This window comes from Lycorma delicatula, chromosome 3, assembly GCF_047948215.1.
Source record: "Lycorma delicatula isolate Av1 chromosome 3, ASM4794821v1, whole genome shotgun sequence".
Classification (NCBI taxonomy): domain Eukaryota; kingdom Metazoa; phylum Arthropoda; class Insecta; order Hemiptera; family Fulgoridae; genus Lycorma; species Lycorma delicatula.
In genome coordinates this window covers 174,049,976-174,075,369 of record NC_134457.1, presented here as the reverse complement: position 1 = coordinate 174,075,369, position 25,394 = coordinate 174,049,976, and the positions used below count along the sequence as shown (strand labels likewise).

The window sequence follows — 25,394 nt, the reverse complement described above, 5'->3', positions numbered from 1 at the left end:
TTTCCCTTGTCCCTATACTTTTTCTGAAACCAAATTGGTCTTCCCCTAGCACTTTTTCCACTCTCCTCTCAATTCTTCTGTACAGAATTGTAGTTGAAGCTGTAGTTTGATACGTGACTAGTTAAGCTAATTGTTCTGTATTCTTCACATTGATCTGCATGTGCTTTCTTTGGTATCATGACTATAACACACTTTTTGAAGTCTGATCGAACTTCCCCTTTTTCATAAATATTACACACCAGTTTGTATAATCTATGAATGGCTTGCTCACCTGCACTGCGCAATAATTCTACAGGCATTCCGTCTGTTCCAGGAGCCTTCCTGCCATTCAAATTTTTTAATGCTCTCTTAAATTCAGATCTCAGTATTGCTTCTCTCCTTTCATCCTCTTTGACTTCTTCTTCTTCTTCCTCTATAACACCATTTTCTAATTCATTTTCTCCATTTAACTCTTGAATATATGTCACCCACCTATCGACTTTACCTTTTGTAGTTTAAATCTGTGTACCATCTTTGTTTAACACATTATTGGATTTTAATTTATATTCCCCAAAATTTTCCTTAACTTTCCTGTATGCTTCGTCTATTTTACCAATGTTCATTTCTCTTTCCACTTCTGAACACTTTTCTTTAATCCACTCTTCTTTTGCTATTTTGCACTTCCTGTTTATAGTATTTCTTAATTGTCGATAGTTCCTTTTACTTTCTTTGTCACTAGCATTCTTATATTTTGTACGTTCATCCATCAGCTGCAATATATCATCTGAAACCCAAGGTTTTCTATCAGTTCTCTTTGTTCCGCCTAAGTTCGCTTCTGCTGATTTAAGAATTTCCTTTTTAACATTTTCCCATCCTTCTTCTACGTTTTCTACCTTACCCAAGAGGTCTTTTAATCAGACCTCTTGCGATGTCCTCCTCAAAAATCTTCTTTACCTCCTGTTCCTCAAGCTTCTCTAAATTCCACAGATTCATCTGACACCTTTTCTTCAGGCTTTTAAACCCCAATCTACATTTCATTATCACTAAATTATGGTTGCTATCAATGTCTGCTCCAGGGTAAGTTTTGCAGTCAACAAGTTGATTTCTAAATCTTTGCTTAACCATGATATAATCTATCTGATACCTTGCATTATCGCCTGGCTTTTTCCATGTGTTATTCTTCTATTATGATTTTTAATCTGGGTGTTGGCAATTACTAAATTATACTTCGTGCAAAACTCTATAAGTCGGTTCCCTCTTTCATTCCTTTTGCCCTTTTTTCATATTCCTTCTTTGCCTTTTCCAATGCTTGCATTCCAATCTCCAACTATTATTAAATTTTCATCTCCTTTTATGTGTTTAATTACTTTGTCAATTTCTTTGTATACACACTCTACGTCATCGTCATCATGGGTGCTTGTAAGCATATAACAGTTAACAACTGTTGTCGGTTTAGGTTTCGATTTTAGCCTTATTACAATGATTCTATTGCTATGCATTTTGAAATACTCTCTTCCCCATCTTCTTGTTCATTATGAAATCTACTCCTGCCTGCCCATTATTTGAAGCTGAGTTAATTATTCTAAAATCACCTGACTAAAAGTCATTTTCCTCTTCCCACTGAACCTCGCTAATTCCTACTACATCTACATTTATCCTGCCTTTTCCTTCTTTAAATTTTCTATCTTACAAACTTTTTTAGACTTCTAACATTCCACGCCCCGATTCGTAGAATGTTATTTTTTTAATTTTCTGGTGACCCCTTCCTTAGTAGTCCCCACCCAGAGATCCGAACAGGGGACTAGTTTACCTCCGGAATATTTTACCAAGGAAGGCGCCTCTATCATTGCTATATGAAAATGAAGAGAGCTAAATTTCTTGGGAAAAAAGCAGCTGTAGTTTTCCATTGCTTTCAGCTGCGCAGTACTCGGAGGACTGAGTGATGTTGATGTGGCTGTTTAAGTTGTCCTGACCTACTCCCATAACAACTACTGAAAGAGCTGCTGCCATCTTTCAGGAATCATACTTAATCTGGCTCTCAACAGATACCTCTCCGATATGGTTGCACCTTCAGTCTAACTACTCTGTATCACTGAGCACTCAAGCTCCCTCACAAACGGCAAGTTCTCATGATTCATAGAGGGAGAATACAAATTTTATATTTTAAAAAAGGTTATGTTATTTAACAGATAATTGTGCATTAGTCTATATAAGTATGTTGTAAACATAAAAATTAACAATTAAATCACAGTGAAATGGGCAGATCAATTTGTTGGATCCAGTCTGCATTAATGATTACTTGACATGTACGTTTTATTTCTTGCATTATATATTTGCTGTGTTTGTTATCCCATAATTATGAATAATGTATCTTGTTATTTACTCTGGATTCTTTTCAAATATATATGAAGTTAAAACCAATTTCTTCATAAGTACCAAGCTGAAAAATGCTCGCTATTATTTCACAAAAATAGTGAAGCAAAACCTAGCCTAAATTACAGAAAATACATTACCAGCTTATGTTATTTACTAAATACAAAAATTTCATGTATTCCCACTGTGTGGCTTATTTTGTTTGGTAGTAAATACTTTTTGGGAATATTTATTTTATCAAATAAGTTGTTCACAAGTGGGAAGCAAAATTTCATTACTTTTTCAGAATAGTTAGTGAGTGATTCACTATGTTACATACATTAAACAAAACTAGGAATAAATTGTTTATTACATATTTTATAATATATAATAATAAAGTTGTGTTCATTGCGAAACACTAAATTCACAGTGTAAACAGTATAAAAGATTATTCAAATGCATTATTATAGATTTGTCAGTACATTAAAACTTTTTATTCTCATTTTGTGTACTTATTTATTGTCAGGAATTTTTAGAGTTATGATTATAAGATTTCATTGCAAATCAGCTAATTTCAAAGTCGAAAGTAATAAGGTTCAGATCCTAATAAAGGCACTTTTATATGGATTTGAATACTAGATCGTGGATACCATTGTTCTTTGGTGGGCACAAAACTACACTTCATTTACATTCATACATATCATCCTCTGAAGTAATACCTTGTGGTAAAGCTAAACAGAAAAAGAGAGGGATCTTTAGGAGGAAAGGGAAATAATGTGGTAACTGAATCTAGAGCATGAAATAAGGAAAGTATACAAACATATGTTTGGTAACACTTTGTTTTAGAGTTATGGCTAGCAAAAAATTTCCTGATTTTAGTTCATTTGTCAAATGAGGTTATACTGAAGTTTTTAAGGTGTTATGTCAGGAGGATAAATTCAATGTTTGTTATGCTTTTGACCTGAAAAATTGAATAAAATAGATCCCAGAACTCTATCTCCTGTAGTTTTAAAATTTAATTCTGAGAAAATTGGTGTAATGAAGTCTGCAGAAAAATTTTTTTTTTTGAACAGAAAAATGTTATGAATTCGTAAAAAAAACAGCTATTAGTACACTAAATTTAGACCTTTAAAAAATTAAAAGACTTTTAATTTTCTTTAAAGAAAAATGTGGTGGTTTATACTGTATTACAATAAATGTTAGAAAATTTCATCATTGATGTCAATGCTTTTTTCAGTCATTTCCTTACATTTTCTCTCACCAACCTAATGATCTTCGTATTCCTTGATGAGGGTAACATCATTGAGAATGCAACTTTTTTAGAAAGTTCAATACCATCAGCTTGATGACCGGGCCAGACAACTGCAGTTTTATCAATTGGTTAATAATTACCTCTTAATTCCTTTCATATTATTTTCAGATGAAGCCTCTTTTAATCTTAATGGCATAAATAACACAGCGTTCACATCGGTAATATGAAGAAAACCCACATGCTATTGTTGAATCTAATTTCTAGCAATGATGTTTGGTGTGGCATGATCTACAACCAATTAATGAGCTCTTTCTTACTGGGACAAAATGTTATGGGAGAAATTATCTGGAATTTTTAAACAACAAATTTCTTAAGTGTTAGAAAGTTTCTTATTGGAGAAACGAATTGAAATGTATTATCAACTTGATGGATCATCAACACATTTCGTGAATGAAGTAAGATAATTCTTTGATGAAAAAAATTACTGCTAAATTGATTGCATGTTGAGGGTCAGTAAATTGGCCACCTAGATCACCAAACGTTACTCCCTTTGTTTATTGTTTATGGGGGTTGGATGAAATGCAAGGTATACAAACAAAAAGTAGACACATGTGATGAAATTATCGCTTGCATTCTCAGTTCTGTTGCCTTCATCAAGGAACACAAAGATATCTCTGGTTGGCAACATAAAATGTAAGGAAACTAGTTGAAAAGTGCATCAATGTTAGTGGTGGTATTTGAACATTCATTGTTCATTAATACATTATAAACCACAGTGAGTATTTTTTTAAAAGTAAATTAAAAGTATTTTAATTTATAAAAGATTTAAATTTATTGTACTAAACAGCTGTTTTTAATCTTTACAAATTCTTGACATTTTTCTGTTAAGTTTTGTAACTGTTTTGTTGTTAATAATAAAAGTTGATTTTTGTTTCATAAACTTTGTTTTATCAGTTTTTTCAAAATTAAATTTTCTATAAATTATGTTGCTAGAATTTATGCATTTATTATTAATTTAACAAAGTTGTACTTAAAACCTAAAAAAATATGTTTTTGTTACCAAATCTTTCTGTTTTATATGGGATATCACGAAAACTGTAGAGAGATACATACAGTTCGATTACCTTTTATAATCGAGTTTTCAGATCAAGAAATGTAAGAAACCATCAGGTTAACACCTTAAAAATTTCAGTATGACCTCCTTTCACTGCGAGAACTGAAATCCAGGTGAAATTTTTCGTTAGCTTTAACTTAATAACAAAGCCTTTTCAGATGTACGAGGTGCGACAATAAAGTAATGAGGCTGATGTGAAAAAAAAATGTTGCTTACCGTTTTAGTCATGTTTAGTGTTGTCTCCTTCAAAGTAGCTCCCTCTGATTGCACACACTTATTCCAGCGCTTCTGCCATTGATGGTAACATTTCTGGAACTCATCTTCTGTAATATCCTCCAAGACCCTCGTCACAGTTTTTTGGACATGTGTTGTTTGAAAATGGTGTCCCTTGACCGCCATTTTGACTCTTGGAAATAGAAAAAAGTTGCACGGAGCGATATCTGGTGAATAAGGTGGCTGTGATAATACTGAAATTTGTTTTGAGGTTAAAAATTGCTTTACTGACAGAGCAGTATGGGATGGCGCATTATCGTGATGCAGAATCCAATTATCAGCAATGTTGGCACAGACATGAAGAACTTGTTTACGAAGTCTTTCTAAAATTTCTTTGTAGAAATATTGGTTAACTGTTTGTCCAGGTGGCGCCCACTCTTTATGAACAATTCCCTTGGAATCGAAGAAGCACACAAGCATGCATTTCACTTTTGACTTTGACATGCGAGCTTTTTTTGGTCTGGGTGATCCCTTTGAGCACCATTGCGAACTTTGGCGTTTTTCCTCTGGATCGTATTGAAAAAACCAACCTTCATCACCAGTGATAACACGGCTAAACAAATCTGGATTGATTTCAGTTTGCTCTAACAGATCGGCTGCCACATTCTTCTGTGTTTCTCGCTGTTGTTGTGTGAGATTTTTGGGGACCATTTTTGCACAAATCTTTCTCATACCAAGATCTTCAGTTAATATTAGACGAACCGTTTCTCGATTGATGTTGAGTTCTTCTGCAATCATTTTCACGGATAATATTCGATCAGATCGTACGATTTCATGCACCCTGGTCAACTTGACATCTGTCCGTGAGGTTGATGGTCGTCCACTGCGGTCTTCATCTTCAACATTTGTTCTGCCTTCACTATAAATTTTATGCCACCTAAAAACTTGAGCTCTTGACATAACCTCTTCTCCAAAAGCCTTCTGAAGCTTACCATAAGTTGTCGTTGCATTTTCACCCAATTTAACGCAAAAAGAAATGGCATACCATTGCACAATATTTTGCGGTTTCTTTTCTGTGATGAGAGACACAAACATGTGTTCACTTATTACAGCACAACTCACGACTGGACTGAGCAGTTGCATCAATGTGCCGCTTGGACTAGAAGTAGCTTATAGACCAAGGTCAAAGATGGTGTGCCTACGCAAGCTGCAGGGTTGCCACATCTTGCAGAGAAAAATCAGTCTCATTACTTTATTGTCGCACCTCGTATATGTTTCAACTTTTTTTCTTATTTCAAGCTGTAAAATCAGTTCCCAAATTATTTATTTTTTCTGCTGACTGTATATTTTTAAGTTATATATATATATATATATATATATATATAGGTGTGGAGGTGTGGCAGAGAACCGATCAAGCAATTTTGAGTAGTTATGAAAACATAATGGTGGTATACAGAGAAAAATATGTTTTTATTTTTTAAATTAGCAGTATATACCATTTAATAACAATAATCATTAAGTTTTGAAAATAATGTCCTCAAGATGGTGGCTTTTAGCAGCTTCACACTGTTGGAAATGATGGATGAGTCTCAGAAATCTTTGTCATGAGATATCCTCATAAAAAGTAATCACAAGAGTTCAGGTTTGGTGATTGTGGAGGCCATTGAGTATACCCATTCCTACTGATGAGGTGGTTTGGGAAAAGATCTTTCAAAAGGTCCATTGACACCCTGACTGTATGACTAGTTGCTCCATTTTGTTGGAGTGTTTTCATTCACAGGAAATCATCGAAGTTCTGAAATGAGGAAGGTTTTCAGCATTTGAGTAGCAAGCTAATGTTATTGTAACTGCATGAACTATTATCATCCTAGAAAAAATACAGGGCCAATTATTTCCTTCGAAGAGATCGCACATCAGACTGTCACTTTGGCCAAATGGAGAGGCCGTTTGTGAATTTCTTGAGAGTTGGTAACAGCCCAGTAGTGAAAATTGTGTTTATTTACATATCTACTGAAGTAAATCAGCCTCATCCATAATCTATGGATGAGCTGTGTGGGTCTTCTTCAAGCAGCTGTAACATGTGTTCGTAAAAGCCAATGCAGATAGGATAATCTCCATGGTTCAAAGCTTGCGCTATTTGAATTTTATATAGGTGTAAGTGTAATCATCATGCAAATTTTTCTTACTGTTGAAACCGAGTTGAAAGTCCAAGAGCAATGCTGTGCTGCCTGGCAGATATAAAGGGCTTCTTGTAATCACTACTTATATTGCCTCCACATTCTTGGTTGTCCGAACAGTTCTTACAATACCACCTCTTGTTTGACCTGTTGTTTTTAAATTGTTAGCCCAAATAGAAATATAACTTTCCTGCTTGGAACAGGAGCATGAGGAGGAAGATGAAAATGTAGGTGGAATTCGTGTTGTGCACATATGGATCTTCGACCATTTTCTAAATACGCTGTAACAGTGAAACCTCTCTGTTCACCAGTCCAATGCTGCATGGTTACTAACTTCCAAATTTGTAGAATGTCTAGGTCACTGCTTATGTCCCCCACCACAGATGCCCCCACTTACAAGTTTTGTTAAAATGTGTGGTTTGACAGTCCCTCACTCTGTATATACATAGTGTTTCTAAAGTAGGCGGCCAAACTTCTGCATTGGTTTTCTTTTGTTCAAATAAAGAAAAAAGTTCCTATAAACACGGGACCAGAAGTGCTTTGTTTTCTTGCTAGACGCCATTTTTTTTTTTTCACTAAATAATTTTTGTCTCCAGAATGGTTTGACTAATTACATTAAAATTTGGTATGGTACTTAGTAAGATAAAAGACCTATTGTCTGAAAAATAACAACCTTATCTAATAAAACATTTCTAAATGGTGACCATTTAAAATTTCTAAATCCAAATAACGTGAAAATGATAAATTTTATTAAAGAAACAAGAGTCAAAAAAGTTTTCTTTTTTAATTTTAAACAAACTAGGATACTTGATTTTTTTTACTTGCTTCATAAAATAACAAAGTTACCAACGTTACTGGTATATCATTATATTTGCTTAAGATGATGTTCAAACTAACGAACAACAAAACTTCATTCTTGATTTTACAATTATCTGTTTTTAAAAAATAAAAAAACGAGAGATCCATTAAAATCAAAGTTTTACTTATCAACTGATATTCTAAAAAAATTATTTAGAGCTGTTGTTGTTTACATTTGCATTGTTAAGAGCACTCAGTTTGTTGATTTTAATATTTAAAATGGTTCAGTATTCTTATTGTGAGCAGATTGATATGATTTTTATATACGAATGACCCAATGGTGTAGTGACCAGGAAGTAGCGCGGTTGTATTTAGAAGTATTTCCTAACCGACAGCTACCTAATCATCACACATTCGTTACAATTGTTAAAAGTTTTCTGAGATTGAAACTTGGCACATTAAAATAGAGGACTGAGGAAGACCAAGGCAAACTAGAACAGTTGCTCTAGAGGAAAACATTTTAAATTATGTCGAAGAAGATCCACTTGTAAATACTTGACAGGTGGAGATATGCTACAAGTAGGACATTCAACAGTGTGGAGAGTACTGCACGAGCAGTTGTATCTGTGCCACATACGAGTTTAAGCACTTACACCTGCAGATTACCTTGCTGATGAAGCCACATTTTGAAAGATGGCATTACAAACTTACTTAACAATCACGTGTGGGCAGATTAAATCGCTGTGCCATATTTAAAGGAAGTCACCAGGAACACTTCAAAGTGAACATGTGGATCAGCATGTTTGGGGAAAGCTTGTTGGGCCTTCACTTCCTGTCACCAACACTTAATGTAATAATTATGAACAGTTCATAGAAAATGAATTCCCTCTACCTGTGGGAGATTTGCTTTTGAAAAGAAGAAATAATTGCTATTTCATGCACGACAGTGCACCAGTACACTACATACTGCATGTGAGGCAGGTACTCAACATTACGTATCAGCAGAATTGGGTTGGAAGAGGCGAGCTGGTACTACCATGGCCTGCTAGATTGCTTGACTTGAATCCTATCAATTTTTATATGTGGGGACACTTGAAATCTTGGTTTATTCAGCGCCTATTAATGATGTTGCGACTCTTCTACAAAGGATTACAGAATCATGTAACTTCATAAGGGAGCAGCCTGGGATTTTTTAACGATTACACCAGTCAATGCAAAGGCATGTTACATCATGTATTATCTCAAGTGGAGGTCATTTTGAACACCTGTTGTGATTTTTTTTTTCTGCTTGTCGATGTTTTAGGTGCCTACTGTGAGCTTGTTTCATATATTTTCAAAATATGTATTCATATTAATGATTATTATTGTATTTTCTACTCAAATTATATGTTCATTTTTAGTAGAAAGCTTGGTTATTTTACGAAACAAGTAAAAAACCAAGTGTGCTAGTTTGTTTAAAATTAAAAACAGAAATCTTTTTCAACTCTTGTGATTTTTTAATAAAATTTATAGTTTTCATGTTATTTGGATATGAAAAATATTATTAGGTAAGGTTGTTTATTTTTCTAGCAATAGGTCTTTATCTTAGTAAGTACCATGCCAAATTTCAATGTAATTAGTCAAACCATTCTGGAGATAAAAAACTTAGTGAAAAAAATAAAATGGATGCTAGCAAAAAAAAAAAACAGCATTAATGGTCCCGTGTTTATAAGAAGGCTTTTCTTATTTTAATACAAGAAAACCACTGCATAAGTTTGGTGATCTATTTTAAAAACACCCAAAATTTATATGATAATCATCATTAACATATCAGCTGTGATCGATCTACTGCAGGATGTAGGCCTCTTCAACATGTTTCCAACTAATATGATCTTGTGTGATCTGCCAATTCGATTAGTGTAGTTGATAATACCATCAATCCAATGAGGCTTTGGTCTTTTTCATGGCTATTTAACATCTAGCGGTGTCCATTCAAGTGTTAATTTAGTCCATCTGCCATCAGTTCTTGCTACAGGGCTTGCACACCACTATTTTAATATCTTAACTTTCATGATGATAACATTTACTTTCATCTGTTCTCTGACCCATTTACATGTCTCCCAATCCCGTCTTGTAATGCCAAGCATACATCATTCCATGTTTCTTTGTGCTATCTGCAGCTTCTCTAGTAATTGAACGGTTAATATCCAAGTTTTGCTTCTATAGGTAACGACTGGCAGGATCCATTGATAAAAACTTTCTTTTTGGAAAGAAGAGTTTGTTCTTGAGAATGATGTTAAGTCTCTTGAACGCTTGCCGCCCAAGCTTAACTTGTTCAACTTGCTTTAATTGTATCACGCTCAGTTGACATCCATTAGTTAAGATTACATGCATTGATCTACCTGTTTGAGTTCTTCAGAGACAAAAATCTTTCTTTCCATGGTAGACTTGTTGACCATGACGTGGCTCTTTTTAAGGTTCATCCTTAGACCATAGCGTTCACCAGCCACCTGCAGTTTCTGTATGTATTTGTAATTCTTCATGTGAGAAGACAACTATATGATCTGCAAATCTCAAGTGGTTTAGATATGTTCTATTTATTCATATGCCCTCATCCCATTCCAGCTTTCTGGATACCTTCTCAGGGCATTTGTTTTTACATATTCCCATGGGAGATTACTTACACCAAAAATCAAGTTAATATCTCCATTTGTTAACGGAGAAATTAAAAAAATAGTTAAGTTTAAAAAAAAATCAAAAATCTATTTTAACTCTATACTTGGAATTACAAAAAGTCTAGATTAGTTTTAGGTATTCACATCTAGATTACCCTCAGCAAAATCAAGTTGATATCTTCATTTGTTACTTTCAAGTTGACATCTTCATTTGTTACTTAGAAATTAAAAAAATTGTAAATTTCATTATTACTCCAATTTTAACCCATTAAACTCAGAATTTCAAAAAAATTCTTTCTTAGTGTGCATATAACACATACCGTTAGAACATGTATACAAATTTTCATCAATTTATCTTTAGTAGTTTTTGCTGAGCGTTTATTGTGAGTCACTCATGACATGTTTTATATATATATATATTTTTTTTACAATTGTGCTCTTAAGGACCGTAATTTTTTATTCAGTTTTCTCCCAATTAAAATGGCTTAACATGATGAATAGATACTTAATATACTTTAAACTTAGTTTGGCATGTTTGCTGCCAATTTATTCCCACGCACAACTGGCAGAGATGAAAGGGAAGAACTGAGGACTGAATACAATATCAACAGTAGAAAAATTAAATTATTTCTTATTATTCATTTTGTGAAAATGAATAACTCTATTCATTAAAATACTTCTAAGATTCCAACTTATTTTCCTGCCCAATTGATTGCAATTTATTATTGAAAATTTTGTGATATCTTTATAATGGGTAATAAATGCGCATAAGTCTTTGGTTAAGTGGTGTGTTTAACAACAAAGGCTCAAATATGCTCTTTTTTTAAAGGTTAAATGGTAGACCTAGCAAATTACTGATTGAAATGTAAATATCATTCACTCTTAGCTTTGTTGAACATCATATGATTATTTAATTCATTAACCTTTATGTGAATGTCGTATCCCACTGTGATGTTTACTTACTTTTAATAACTCACTTTTTGTTAATTTCATTAATAGAAAAAATAACTGTTTGTAATATTTGACAATTGTATGGTATTCTTGTAGGAAATTTTCAGGAAAGTATTCTACTAGTAAAGTTCATTTGGCATAATTTTGTAATTAACAACAAAATAAAGAGTAAAGGTAAAATCAGGATTATTTGGTATTATAATAATTTAAAGGAATAATATTAATCTTAAAACTATTTATGATACTTGCTGTAGATGTGTATTTTAATTTTTGTAAAATTTCATTAAGAAATTTCAATTTTAGTAAAAAAATCTAATAATTTCTTGAATAAATAATTTTGTTTAAATGTTGAATAAAAACTTATGTTCAAATATTTCTCTCTAGGTTTGTATTAACTATTTTAAATTAGAATATTAAAAATAATAAAAAATTACAAATTATCAAAATCTAAAATAAACATTAAATTATATAGTTGTATTAGAATTATTGCATCTAAATTGTAATTATCATGAATAAAATTATCAAATAATAGGAAAATAAAAATACAAAAATGTGGTAGAATACAAATTAAACTACAATTAAAGTGTAGGTCGAAGTTAAAATAGTTAAAGTATGTTGAATTAATGGATTAATTCATACTTAATTATAAATTCAAAGTTTTAAAAATTTGTGACTTAAATTTTGTATTCATTATAAGTTCTTCAGTGCAGTAAAAAAGATTTTCTACTAATCTTTTTTTGAACTTTATGGACAAGTTATTTAGAGCTAGTAAGTAACAGAAATTGGCTAAATTTTAATCTCAATGAAGAGAGCTTTTTTTTTAATGAAAAGGTACTGTTTTTTTATTACATAATATGAGGCTTATTTTAGATCTGGTTGAATAGAATCTTTATGACATATACTTTCAGTAATATGAACAATTTTCTTTTGAGTCATGAGAATTTGAAAATATATTGCTTCAGATATCTGTTACATAATTTAGATACATTCAAGTAATGTGCGTTAACCATTAAAATTATATTAGTATCAAAGTAATTTTGTAATTAATACAGGAGAATTTTTTAAAGTTTTCTACTAATCCTTTCCCCTTGGGAAAGGTCCATCTTAGTTTATTGTAGAATAAAACCAAAAAAACTGGTTTCCATTTACTTAATTGTAGTTTCATCCACCACTGTGATCTTTTAATTAAAATCTGAAACTAAAATCTACTATTACTGATTTTTTTTATATTCTCACTTATTTATTTTTTACCTAAGAACTGATTTATTTCTAAGTTAGCCAAATTAGAATCATTGCAAGCTAAAAATGCGTTATCTGCTTGGTTTATTTCACTTTTACGTACTATATAAATAATAATGGACCAAGAATTTAATGTGAGGCTCCTAAAACCTGTTGTCAGTAATAATATCTGATTTAAATATTCCTTTGCCCTTTTTAAGAAAAACCTTTTTGGTGTTTTAAGTAGCAAAGCATAAAAATGTCTTTTTTTAGGAGAGAAATTTTTATTCTTTAGTGATTTGTCAAAATTCATTACTTAAATACTGGTCTTTGTAATTCTTTAAAATTAACAAAACTTTTTATGTACTCTCATTAAAATTAAAACTATTACATTCATGTTCATAAAAGGTTTCTGTACTGTTTTTTTTATAGATAGCAGGCTATTCACTCCTTTTGACTTAACCAAATTACCTCCTATTACTTAAACAAGTGCATGTTTGCTGTCTAAAAGATAAGGATGATGTTTAATAAAGGAATATAAAAAAACATATTTTTAATTCATTAAATGTAGTTTATTTTAATAAAATAATTTTAAAAACAATTTACACTAAAATACTTCAGATAATGAATGTATACATGAATCAATTGATTAATATTTGAAATCTATTAGGCCTAAATAAATGGTAAGAGAAGATGAAATGCATTCGGTACTGAAGTACCAAAGAATGATAAAAAACCCTCCTTAGATTCATCTGTTTTTATTTTAATAAGTATTGTAAACATGTATTCTAAAAAAATAAAAAAATTAAAAGAATTTTATACAAATTATTATTAATAATTTTAATAAATTATTTTTATTTGTTTTACTGTATTATATGAATCCTTCAAGAATGGAAAACAAAATGAAAAATAATTACAGCGTAACAAATATTACTGTTCATTAAAGTGATGAAATAATTATAATAATGAAAATGTTGTAATAAAATTAATTTGCAGAAAATTCAATTTTGTTAAAAATTATTGTCAAAAATTTATAAAATTCAAAGTAAGATAACCAAAAATTATCATAGTGTGATAAAAAATATTATTTGTTAAAATGATGCCTAAAATAACAGTGAATTATAATTAAAATGAAAGAGTTATGTCAAAAATTATTAGAAAAAAATTTAATTTAAAGATCACTTAAGGAGTAAGTTTTTTTGAAAATAACATAAAATAATAAAAAAATTAAGTTCAGTTGAATAGTCTGAAACAGATTATAAACATAGTTAAAAATCTATTGCAATTATTTATTTGACTTTTTATGTTTAAAATGGCGATTATCCTTGTAAAATTGGCTATTTTGTGTCAATGCAAGTGGTAATTTAAAAATTAAACCGCTGCTTTTTACCATTTAGAAACTCCATGAGCCTTCAAGAAGTGTAATGTCCAGAAGAGCAAAAAAATGTTATGTTGAGATCCAACAACAAGGCTTGGATGGCACATGACATTTTTACTGGTTGGATCAATGAAGTGTGTGTATGGTTCTTCTGTGAAAAAATATTTGCTTGAGATAAATCTGCCACTCCACGATATCGACAACACACCTGCCGATCCTCCAGGCCTACAAGATGACCTCCTTGAAGAATTTAATTTCATCAAGCTCAGTTTCTACCTCCCAACACCACTCTGTTACTTCAGCCTATGGACCATCAGGTTATTTCACACTTTAAGAAGCTCTACATTAAAATACTCTTTGAGTGTTGTTTTGAGGTGACTGATGGGACCAATCTCACTCTCAGAGAGTTTTAGAAGGATCACTTTCACATCATTGCTTGCCTCAAGATGATTGAAAAGGCATGGGAAGGGATCACCAAAAGAATCCTCACATCTGCTTGGAAGAAGCTTTGGTTGGCCAGAGAGCGTTGTCGAATGTGACTTTGAGGGGTTTGAGACAGTACCTGTGGAGCATATAGTCGACGAGATTGTGTCTTTAGCCACTATCATGGGACTTGAGGTGGATAACAATGATATTGATGAGCTTGTGGAACAACACAACCAAGAGCTGACCACTGAACATCTTATAGAATTGCAGTGTCTTTCACAGCAGTAGAGAAGAGTTTGTCAGTAGAGAAGGCTGAAGAAACAGCAAAACAAATTGTGGCGCAATAAAAGAAATACTGAAAACATGGAAAACTGTTGCATCATACTTTGAAAAGCTTAACTCTAATAAGATTATGGTCATGCGTGCTATAAATTTATTCAATGATAATGCTGTGTTAAATTTTCACCAAATTTTGAAGCGCCGAGAAAAGCAAATGTCGCTAGATAGCTTTCTAGTAAAAAAGAATTAGATACGTGTCATAAATTCATAAATAATAAACCATATATGGATGATTTTGCTCCTTAACAATTTATTTATAAGTAATTTTCTTTAAATAAAGGTTACATATAAAAAATTTTGAATATTTTTTGACATGGAATGCCAATATAAATTAATTTATATGGGAAAAATTGTTTCGCTTAAAGAGTTTTTTGCATTATGAGTTAGATTCTAGAACATTATGCTCGTCATGTGTGATTCCACTGTGTATATACAAATTTTATTAAATAAACCACCTAGTGCAGAATCATTTTATTATAATTTTAGATAATGTCTCAAATGTAATTTAAATATAATTTAACAGTACAGAGGAATAACATGAAACTTAAAAATATAAATCTCAGTAGAATAAAGTATGTGATATAAATTTAATGTATAAGATGCCAAAATTAATCTGTAAGATGTCTATAATTACAGCCAATTACTTTCTCTAAGTTTAAAGATGTTTCATCACAAAGTGAAGATATGTGATTGAAACACTTCTGTATTTTACCTTCGATAAATTGTGTTCTGCTATAACGACTTGATCTGTTTTTCTAAAGCCAAATTGATTTTCAAAAAATCAATGTACAATAATTTTTTTTAAAAATGTCTGAAAATTTAGGAAGATTTAGACAGGAGTTTAATTATAAACCTTTGTTCCCTTTTTTTTATTTTGACTATAGATAAAAAGTTTTTCTTTTAGAATTTTTTAATGAAAGTTTTGCCAAGTAGTTATTGCATCAAAGGTTAGGAAAGAATGCTAAAAACTGTGAAATATTTGTTAACGCATCATCTATGGGTGTAATATATCTGTATACTTCCTTCTAATCTTATTGTACTGGTATCAGACAATAGACCAGCTTTTTCTAAAAGCTGGTAAATCAATTTGTCTATGAACAAATTTTTCAATAACCATGCTGAATCAATATGCAGTGTTAGTTTTTTTTGTTATCGTAACATTTACTAGAAATTTTTGAAGTACATATTGTATAATTTTATCAAGTACTTCAGAAATTATGGTTAGTAACTAAATTTGCCAATAATTTTGTAAATCAAGTACAGAACTGTCCTTTAATGGAGAATAATAATGAAAGACTTAGGGAACTGGAAATTCTCCACAGTTTAAGATTTGTAATTAAATTTATTAAAGGGATAGTATTAGCATCAATGACTTGTTTTAAAATTGAGGCAAGATTTTATCAATATCAATTGAATGTTTACTCATTACATCCAAAACACAAGTTTTTACTTAAATACTGATTTATTAGCAAACTATTCAAGGGAATATGAGATTGTTTTAGTAGTTTTACTTGAAATTCCTCTGTCCTTTTATTAACTTCGCATAATTTTTACTTATTTTTGTTAGGTGTTAAAATATAATATAATCAGTTATAAATAACTTTTCACTTTAAACTTAAATAAATAGTTTTTGAAAACACTTAGTTGTAATAGATTTTATACAACTTTTTTTAATTTTTAAATTGTATTACCTTTAATTAACATGTTTGTTTATTGATTATGTTCCAGAAAACTGTTGAAGCCTATTTTGACACTTGCACAAAAAAGTTACCATTTGAATGGTTTAAGCTTGGGTTGTTTAGAAGAATTGACTGCAAATAGTAAAAACATATTAGAAGAAATTTCTCAGTATCAAGCAAATTCATTACAAACACTTGGATTGGCTTCAGTTAAATATGATCCTGATAATTATGTATTGTTTGAAATCGATACGTGCTTATTTACTTCTCTTACCAACCTCCAAGTAAGTTAATTGAACCTAGGTGATTTTTGCAATAGTTTTTATTTGTTACATCTTATGTACTTAATTTCTAAAATAATTGAATTTTTATTCTCCTGTATCTTTTTAAATTTTTTTCATTTATTTTATCAACCAGCTTTTATTTACTAGTTCTTAAATTAGAATAACACAAACTGCAAATTAGAAAGCATACTAATGCTATTTTTTTTATGATTTTCAAACTAATTTTTTGATGTAACTTCTGAACTAAAAGAAAGGAAATTATTTTATACATATCTTAATTGATTCAATATAAAGTTCCACTTAACAGTTTTATTTTTATTAGTAAATTAATGAAATTTTAATTTACAAATAATGTTTCTGTTGTTACTTCCCACACAAAATAATCCTTTTCTCATAGTATTACTGTTAGTAGTAGCAAAATGTTGCTATGTTAGTGTGACTTATGCCTACATCTGAAGTCATTCTCTAAATATTTCTCTTGTAATAACTTCTCCTAATTTGTGTTATAATATAGTCATTGAATTAAGAACATAGTTGAATAAAAATCTCAGCATAGGCAGTCCCCCTCCTTAATAACATGAAGGATGCACTAACGTTACAATATCTGGGGCATTCAAAATGCAAAATGGGGGAAAAGTTTCAAGTGAGGTAAAGGAATGAATGCTAAGAAAGAACAATGAAGGATCTGCAGTATGAGATAAATAACATCTTATAATATAGTTCCCCAAGCCTCTTTGCAGGCAGCAAGTATCTAACCTACACACTTTTCCCAGAGATCTGGATACTTTTATCCTAGGTAATGTTCATTATTTGTGATTCACATTGATCAGCAGAAATAAAATTACTTTAATTCTGTTAAAGTCTTAAGAACAAATGTATATTTGTACATGTACAGCTGTTTTGAAAAAATTAAAATTTTTGTGAAATTATTATTAGATGAAAAAATTAGTATTTTCTGTGGTAGGTCAAATATTTCATAATATAATCTGGGTTCATAATAAAGTGCAGATTTTAGGGTATTTGTTTGCACATATACACAACAGCTTAGATTTTGGTTAGTGGGTCAGGGTCTTAAATTTTTGTCATCTTGTCTTGTAAGTCTGGAAATATTTTACTCAGTATTTCTTAAATCTTAATTATTTATTTGTTTTAATTTCTATTTTTTGTATAATTGCTTAATATGAACTGAGTTAACCAATGTGTAACAAACAAAAATTATTATATGATTAAACACTTTTTTTAAAATAATGTTTAAATTATTTTAATTTATTATGTCTGCTAAATATTTATTATTGATATTTTTGACAGTTTTTTTAAAAATTGTTTTGTGATTATACATGAGGCATGTTAGGTAGATTTCATAAGAAAGCTACCTATTGTAATGGGTACTATGATTAGACTTCTGGCAAATTTTGACATATCTTTGTGTTTCCCATCTCCCAGACCCTAAAACCACCGTCAGTTCAAAAGTTTATATATACATATATATATGTATTTTTTAAAAAATATTATTATAATGTAGAAAGTCGGACCATAAGGGTGGAAACAAGGGGGGAGGGCTTTTTCAAAAAAACAAAATATTGGTATAACTTTCTTATTAAGTAAAATATCATATTCATTTAAAGTTCCTACCGTTCTTTGGATAAGGGCCTAAAACTTACCTAAATAAAGTTTTTTGATATCACCAATCATTGGCCCAGGGGGTGGGAAAAATGTTTTTCGAAGACAAAAAAATCATACCTCCCTTAATAGACCTAGTATCAATTCAGTTTAAAGTGGTCCATTAGTCCTCTAAATATTACCTAAAACTTTTGTCTGAAACAATTTTTGATATGACTTACCCTTATGTCAAGGGATGACCAAAATGTTGTTGGAATTGTTAGATGGGGCTTGTCATATCCTAAACATGCGAAACTTTTTTCACATGTAACCATTGTTGTATTGAGTAAATCTTAAGTTTTTCTTAATGTTAAGGTGGAATTCTTTTTTATCTGCTACTTAGAACCAGTGAAATCTATCTGCCTTCTGGTGTGCCAAAAGGGATTTTTTTAAAAATAAGGTTTGTTTTGAATTTGTCACCTATAAACGCAATGTAAACAGATGGTGCTTGTGTACCTTAGTCGGTGCTAAAGTTATTTCATCAACAGTCAGCTGTTGCTAGCAATAGTTTAATCTTTTTTTTTTATATTCATCCATTTCTGATGAGGGCTGCAATTTGTGATTTAGCAAGTGTGAAATACAAGGAGTAATCTGATTTTTGATGGCATAAAACAATTCCATGGCTGAAATTCACAGGCAAATCTGTGATGTTTATGGGCCAAATATTATGAGTGTTGTAATTTGTTTTGATATGGGTGAACGAATTTTCATAATGAAAAATGTAGCAGCAGTTGTCTGTCTGTGATAACGGATAGTTGAAAAATTTGAGAAAATCAGCACCGATCTTTGTTGTATGAAGTTTTGAATGAAAAATTGGGATATAAAAAATTGTATGCAGATAGATCTCAAAGATGAGACATGATGAGACAAAGATAAACACACAAAGGAAAAATGTCCTGCTGCATTGCATAAATTTTGTGGTGTATCAAGACAAAGTAGCTGTCAATGCAGTGTCTACATTCAACATCTAGACCAAAAAAGTTCAAATAAGACTTTTTTTAATGAAGCTTATGGCTATCATTGGGACTGTCCTAAGCTCAAAGGGTGTTTTGCTTGTCAAATTTAGTGATCCTGGAAGTATTGTGAATGACATATATTGCAAAACATTAAAAATTTTAGAAGAACTGCAAAAAAATAGGTGGACTGCTGTTCTACAGGAATCTGTTTTTGCATGATGTCTGGACACATACAGGAAATAACAGAGGAGTTTGGAAAAATTGTGTTGGAAAATCTTTAATCATCCACTCTATTGCTGATTTAGCTCTCAGTGACTATTTTATTTTTCTTCACTGCAAACAGTGCCTTTCATCACAAAGGTTTGACAATGACGACAAATTGAAAAATGGTGTTACTGCTTGGCTTAAGTCTTTGATGGCAGAATTTCATGAAGAGGAAATGAATAAGTTAGAGAAACGCTATGAAAAATGTGTAAGTTAAAGGCATCTATCTAGATAACTAGCAAACAAATGTAGGTTTTATGCACTTTTCAGTTTTGTTTTATTTCAGTACAGAGGTTTATTTAAAAACATGCTTCTTATGTGTAATGCAGTGATTTTAAGTGCTCCATCCATGGCAATATTTTTTCATACTTAGTCATAAAAATTAAGAACCTAAAATAAAGAATTTTCTTTTAATTATTTACAAGATTTTTACTAGCCAGGTGGGGCTTGCTTTGCTCGCCAACTTCTAACCAGAGGGCTCTTGCTTTGCTCGCCAACTTCTAACCAGAGGGCTCTGTCCCCTGGACCCCTGCAGTGTTCATTAACTTGTGGTTGGGAGAATAATATTGGAAACAGTTAAAGTATTCAGGCTTTATAGAAACCCAAAGAAGAAACTAAATTACAAAATTCATAACTTATTTTTATTGCTATAATGACATATATAATTATGAAGTAAAAGGATTAATATTTTTTTCTTTAATGAATATCTTAATTCAGAACTTAACTTCCAAGGGGGTTAGGGCCTTAGTTTATTGCTTAAAACCTTCCCTAGGATAACACGAATGTATTCTGCAAATTTGAATGCAATGGTTTGATTGGTTTTCGCGTAATGCAAGAATAATTAAACAGACAAACTTTCAGCTCTATTTATAAGATTTATTTATTTGTTAATTTGATTTATTTATTTTTACTTTCAGATTTTAAGTATAGATTACGATTATGTAAATGATGAAATTTTATCAACATTAAGCAGATTAGGATGTCTCCAGAGATTAGTAATACATGTACATGGCATTTTTGAAGGTCATCCTGGTACTTCAAATGATGTGTGGGAGTTATTTACTAGACATAAGTATGTAATATTATGCATTATAGATCTTGATTTTATTATAAATTGTTAACCTAACACCTGCATGGAATGCTACTTCGTTTTGATGCATGTGTTATGCATTTTGTCATTAGTTTACTCTTGTGTCTTCTGCTCATTACGCTTTTTTTTGTTTATATCTGAATAAGCAGTACTTAGTGTTTATGGCATCATTAGTGTATGTATGTGCATGTGTGTTTATGTATTTGTTATTGTGTATTAGTTAACAAATTACCACATGAACTGTTCACAGTTGGTTACATTTGGATCAGCTATGATCACAGCTAGGTAGAAAACACAACTGTCTGCTGCAAAAGCTATGCCTTCTAGGGACTGGAATCACAAGACTAGCCAAAATTACTAACTTCCATTGGCTCTGATGGGTTCAACAGGAATGCTACAAGATCTCTTTAAATATATATATATATATATTCTTTTTGTTTTCTTAACTTTTACTAATTAGTTTTATTGTATTGAGTTTATTCTACGAGGTCTGTGAGAAAAGTAATGAGATTGGTAATACTGGGAGCGATCTGGCAAAGTTGTGTCTACCAGTCTTTGCTAGACCGGTTTGTTCATCCCTTCTACATGCTCAGTACGAGTTTCAACTCCGTTCAGCCAACACATTATTTTTGACAGCGCCATCAGTGAAGTTGTGTTTTTGTTGTGTTATGAAAATGGAGCATCGGAATTTAGAGCAACATTTTGCAATTAAGTTTGGTGTTAAACTTGGGAAATCCGCAAGTGTGACCTTTGAAAAGTTGAAACTGGCCTATGGGGAACATTGCTTATCAAGAGCACAAGTTTTCCGCTGGCACAAATCATTTTTGGAAGGCCGAGAACACGTTGAAGATCAACCTCGCTCAGGAAGACCTTCAACTTCAAAATCTGACGAAAACGTTGAGCATGTGAGGGTTCTTGTTAGATCAGACCGTCGTTTAACAATAAGGATGATGAGTGAACAGTTAAATTTAAACACTTCACCATACATCAAATTTTGACAGCCTATTTAGACATGCGAAAGGTTTGTGTGAAATTGATGCCGAAAAACCTCACAACGGAACAGAAGGACAATCGAAGAAACGTGTCTGTTGATTTTCTTTAGAGGATTGACAATGACCAAGAATTCTTCAATCGTGTGATCACAGATGATGAATCCTGGATATTTGAGTACGATCCTGAAACAAAGTGGTAAAGCGAAGAGTGGCACACTCCTTCTCGACCAAAAAAATATCGAATGAGAAAATCAAAGATCAAAACCATGCTCATTTGCTTTTTTAACAGTAGGGGTATCGTGCAAAAAGAATTTGTTCCTCCAGGACAAACTGTCAATTAAGTGTTTTACAAAGGTGTCCTTGAATGGCTCAGGAAAAGAGTGATTCGCGTGAGACCAGACATTGCAGACAAGTGGATGCTTCATCATGACAATGCCCCACATCACACGGCCATTTCCATCAGGGAATTTTTGACCTCAAAATGCATTCCTACGGTTCCTCAACCCTCCTATTCACCTGATTTGAGTCCTTGTGACCTTTTCCTTTTCCCGAAATTGAAACACGTCTTAAAAGGACATCATTTTGGAACTCTGGAGAACATTCAAAATACTGTGACCGACCAGTTAAAAGTCCTACCAGTTGAAGCCTTCCAGTGCTGCTACCAGGAGTGGGAATGACTCCACCGGTGTATAGCTGCCCAAGGGAACTACTTTGAAGAGCAGCTATATTGTTGTTTGAAAAAAAAAAAACTTTGGTATGTAAAAAGTCAGTCTCATTACTTTTCTCACTCACCTCGTATGCTGAGAAGATTCAGAAATGAAAAAAAATTATAAAAAGCCTGTGGAAAGGCAAAGAACTTAAAAGTTTTTTTAGATTTGGTGAACTAAAAGACTAGAAAATTAGGTAGGTTGATTGGTTTAAAATGAAATAGTGCTTAAGACCAGCCTGAGAAAAAAGAACCTTTTACAAACTTTAACTGCAAGATCTGTTAATGTATCATGTATTGAGCTTCCATAATTGATTTAGTAATGTAATGAGGTATAGAAGATAGACAAAATTTAGGGGGGAGATAAAGGTAAAATTACCTAAAGAAAACAGGGATGTAAGATGTTGAAATTAAATGATTAGCTCAGAATAAAAGGAGTGAAATCATCAAAACCAAGTCAAGTAACATAAGTAAAGTTTTGAATATTTTTTAAAAGTATCTTGATGACATTTTTAACTCTCATTTTATTGCATATATATTTATGTTCTCTTTTTTGCTAGCATAAGTTACTTTACAAATAAGTTACAAACATAATGTGTATGTTACTTTGCATATAAGTTTCAAAGATGTTATTTAACAGTGTTTTTTTCCTTTAAAAGGTGTGGCTGAAATATAATGCACAGTCACTCAAATAATAATTTAATAATTATAATTTTCAAAATAAAAAGAAATAGCCAAATGAAACAAAAATGGCATAAAAGTACTCTTTACTTGCTACAAAAACTTAGATTTATTTTTGCACATACTAACCATATACAAGCTACACATTTCTCCCAATGTTAACTAGTTTTTTCATTCTGTCATTGAAGAATACTCTCTGTTCCTTGATCCGCAACCCTACTGTATCCTCCAGTTCATCATTCATGGTAAAGTGAGACTCTTAATATCCCTCTTTAATAGTTAAAAGAAGTGAAAATTGCAGATGCTAAATCTGGTGAATGTGGATTAGGAACAAATTTCAGCTTCACTAGAGCCTTGCCAGTTGCACTTTTTGTATGTGGTCAAGCATTATCTTATTGCAGAGTTATCAGCTCTGTGGATTGTTCAGCACAAACGTAATACATGTCCCAGTGGGTTTCAATGTTTCTATCGATCAGAATTTATAGTAGACTCAACTTCCAGGTACTGTAGGTACATGTGCAAGGAATCCCAGAAGACATCAAGATAATTTTTTTTGTAGATTGTTATGTTTCAGTCTTTTTCTTTTATTGTGGTGAACCTCAATGCTGGTATTCCATACTCAGCAGTTTCTCTTGTGGGTTATGATGATGTACCAAGTTTACAGTATTAAAAAGGAAGTCATTTCCTTCATCCCACATTGCAGAAACTGTTTGAATTATCCTTTCGTTGTTTGTGTTTTTCTTCAATTTGCATGAAACTCACCAGGAACAGATTTTACAGTAGCTCAATTTTGGAATAATATGTCTTGTTTTTATTTGCCTATTTTAGTGGCTAGTGGTTGTGTGATATAACAATCATTTTGAATCGATTCATGATTTGGTACTGCACATTTTGTCACAGAAACTGATCATTCACTGCAAGGTTCATCCTCAATATTTGCTTTAATAGCTGATACACAAGATTTTATTGGCTACACAACTTTTAGACCTCTAAAAGACAATGGATATCATTAGTATTCATCTCTTCTGCTGTTGAAAATTTGATCAATGCACATCATTTTCATCAAAGCAATTCAACAGAGCAGTTGTATTTGATTCTGTAATGTTGGTGACTGTCAGACTGAGAGGGTATATAGATCAATGGGAATTAGTAATAGAGTAATAAAATTACAAGATGACAGCACTTGCCTCTTTGTGTGACATATCTTGCAACATCTCAATGTACTTTACATTTCAGCTGCCTGTGTTATTTACTGTTCATTAGTAATATGGACTATTTTGAAAATAAATATTTGTCATTAAAAAATTCATAAATTATTATTAGAATTAAAAAATTACATCAATTATTATGTGAATAAATTTGAAAATTAGTTTTTCTTTTTTTATATAATTCAATGCTTAAATCATCATCTAATACTTCTAATTTGATGTAGAGGTAATAACTTTTACTTAGATTTATTTAAAGAGAATTCTTAATCAATAATGGTTAAGAATATATTTTTTCATACTTTGAAGCAGAATTATATTGTAAATAACCATTTCATACAATGTCATATAAATTGCTTGATCAATCTTTTGGTACAGCTTGTCTAAATATTGCAATTGCTTTCATATAGCTCATCCACTTGCCATTAATTTCCTCTGTTAATATTACTTTGTTGTTCACACCATCTGTGTTTGGCAGTTATCTGCCTGAAAAAAGTCTGTGGTTTTGTACCTTTTTGAAAACTTCAACAGTATATTTTAACTTTTGTACTTTATGTATAATATGTATGTAAAGTGTCACAGAACATTGACTTAGAACTAATTTGTTTACTTCTATAAACATTAGATATATGATGTGAATAATTTTTCTTGCATTTAAACTAAAGAAAATATTTGCAATAAGCAGTGAAGTAATTTTGATTTAATTAAATCAAGATTTTAATTAATTTTAAATATTAAATTAAATTTAATTAATTAGTTCTAAAAAAGTGCTTAAAATTTGTCTTAGTTTCTGTTGTTTTTCACTGAAATCCAAAATATTTGGGTTTGTAATTATGTTAAGTCATTATGTGTGCACGATTTTTCAATACATTAAAAATAACAAAAGGATGAAGTAAAAAATAATAATAAAACTTTTAACAGTATGTATTAGTAGTTAAGTTAGTATGAATTTTCATTAATAAATAATGTTAGAAAATCATTTACTCTTTGAATTTAATGTTAGTTGCATTAATAAAGAACCATAACC

General features: G+C 31.3%; 1 protein-coding gene across 3 annotated transcripts in view; it reads left to right on the top strand.

Annotated features, from left to right (window-relative positions):
- LOC142321040 (F-box only protein 33-like) overlaps positions 1-25,394 on the top strand; it is a 56,012-nt gene that overhangs the window by 2,539 nt on the left and 28,079 nt on the right. For all 3 annotated transcript variants that reach the window (XR_012755558.1, XM_075359040.1, XM_075359041.1), the window contains exons 2-3: positions 16,580-16,814; positions 20,611-20,765. Coding sequence is in view for 2 of the 3 variants with exons in the window: in XM_075359040.1 (XP_075215155.1) it covers positions 16,580-16,814; positions 20,611-20,765 (390 nt within the window). In the remaining variant the exon portion in view is untranslated. The remainder of the gene's footprint in view (positions 1-16,579; positions 16,815-20,610; positions 20,766-25,394) is intronic.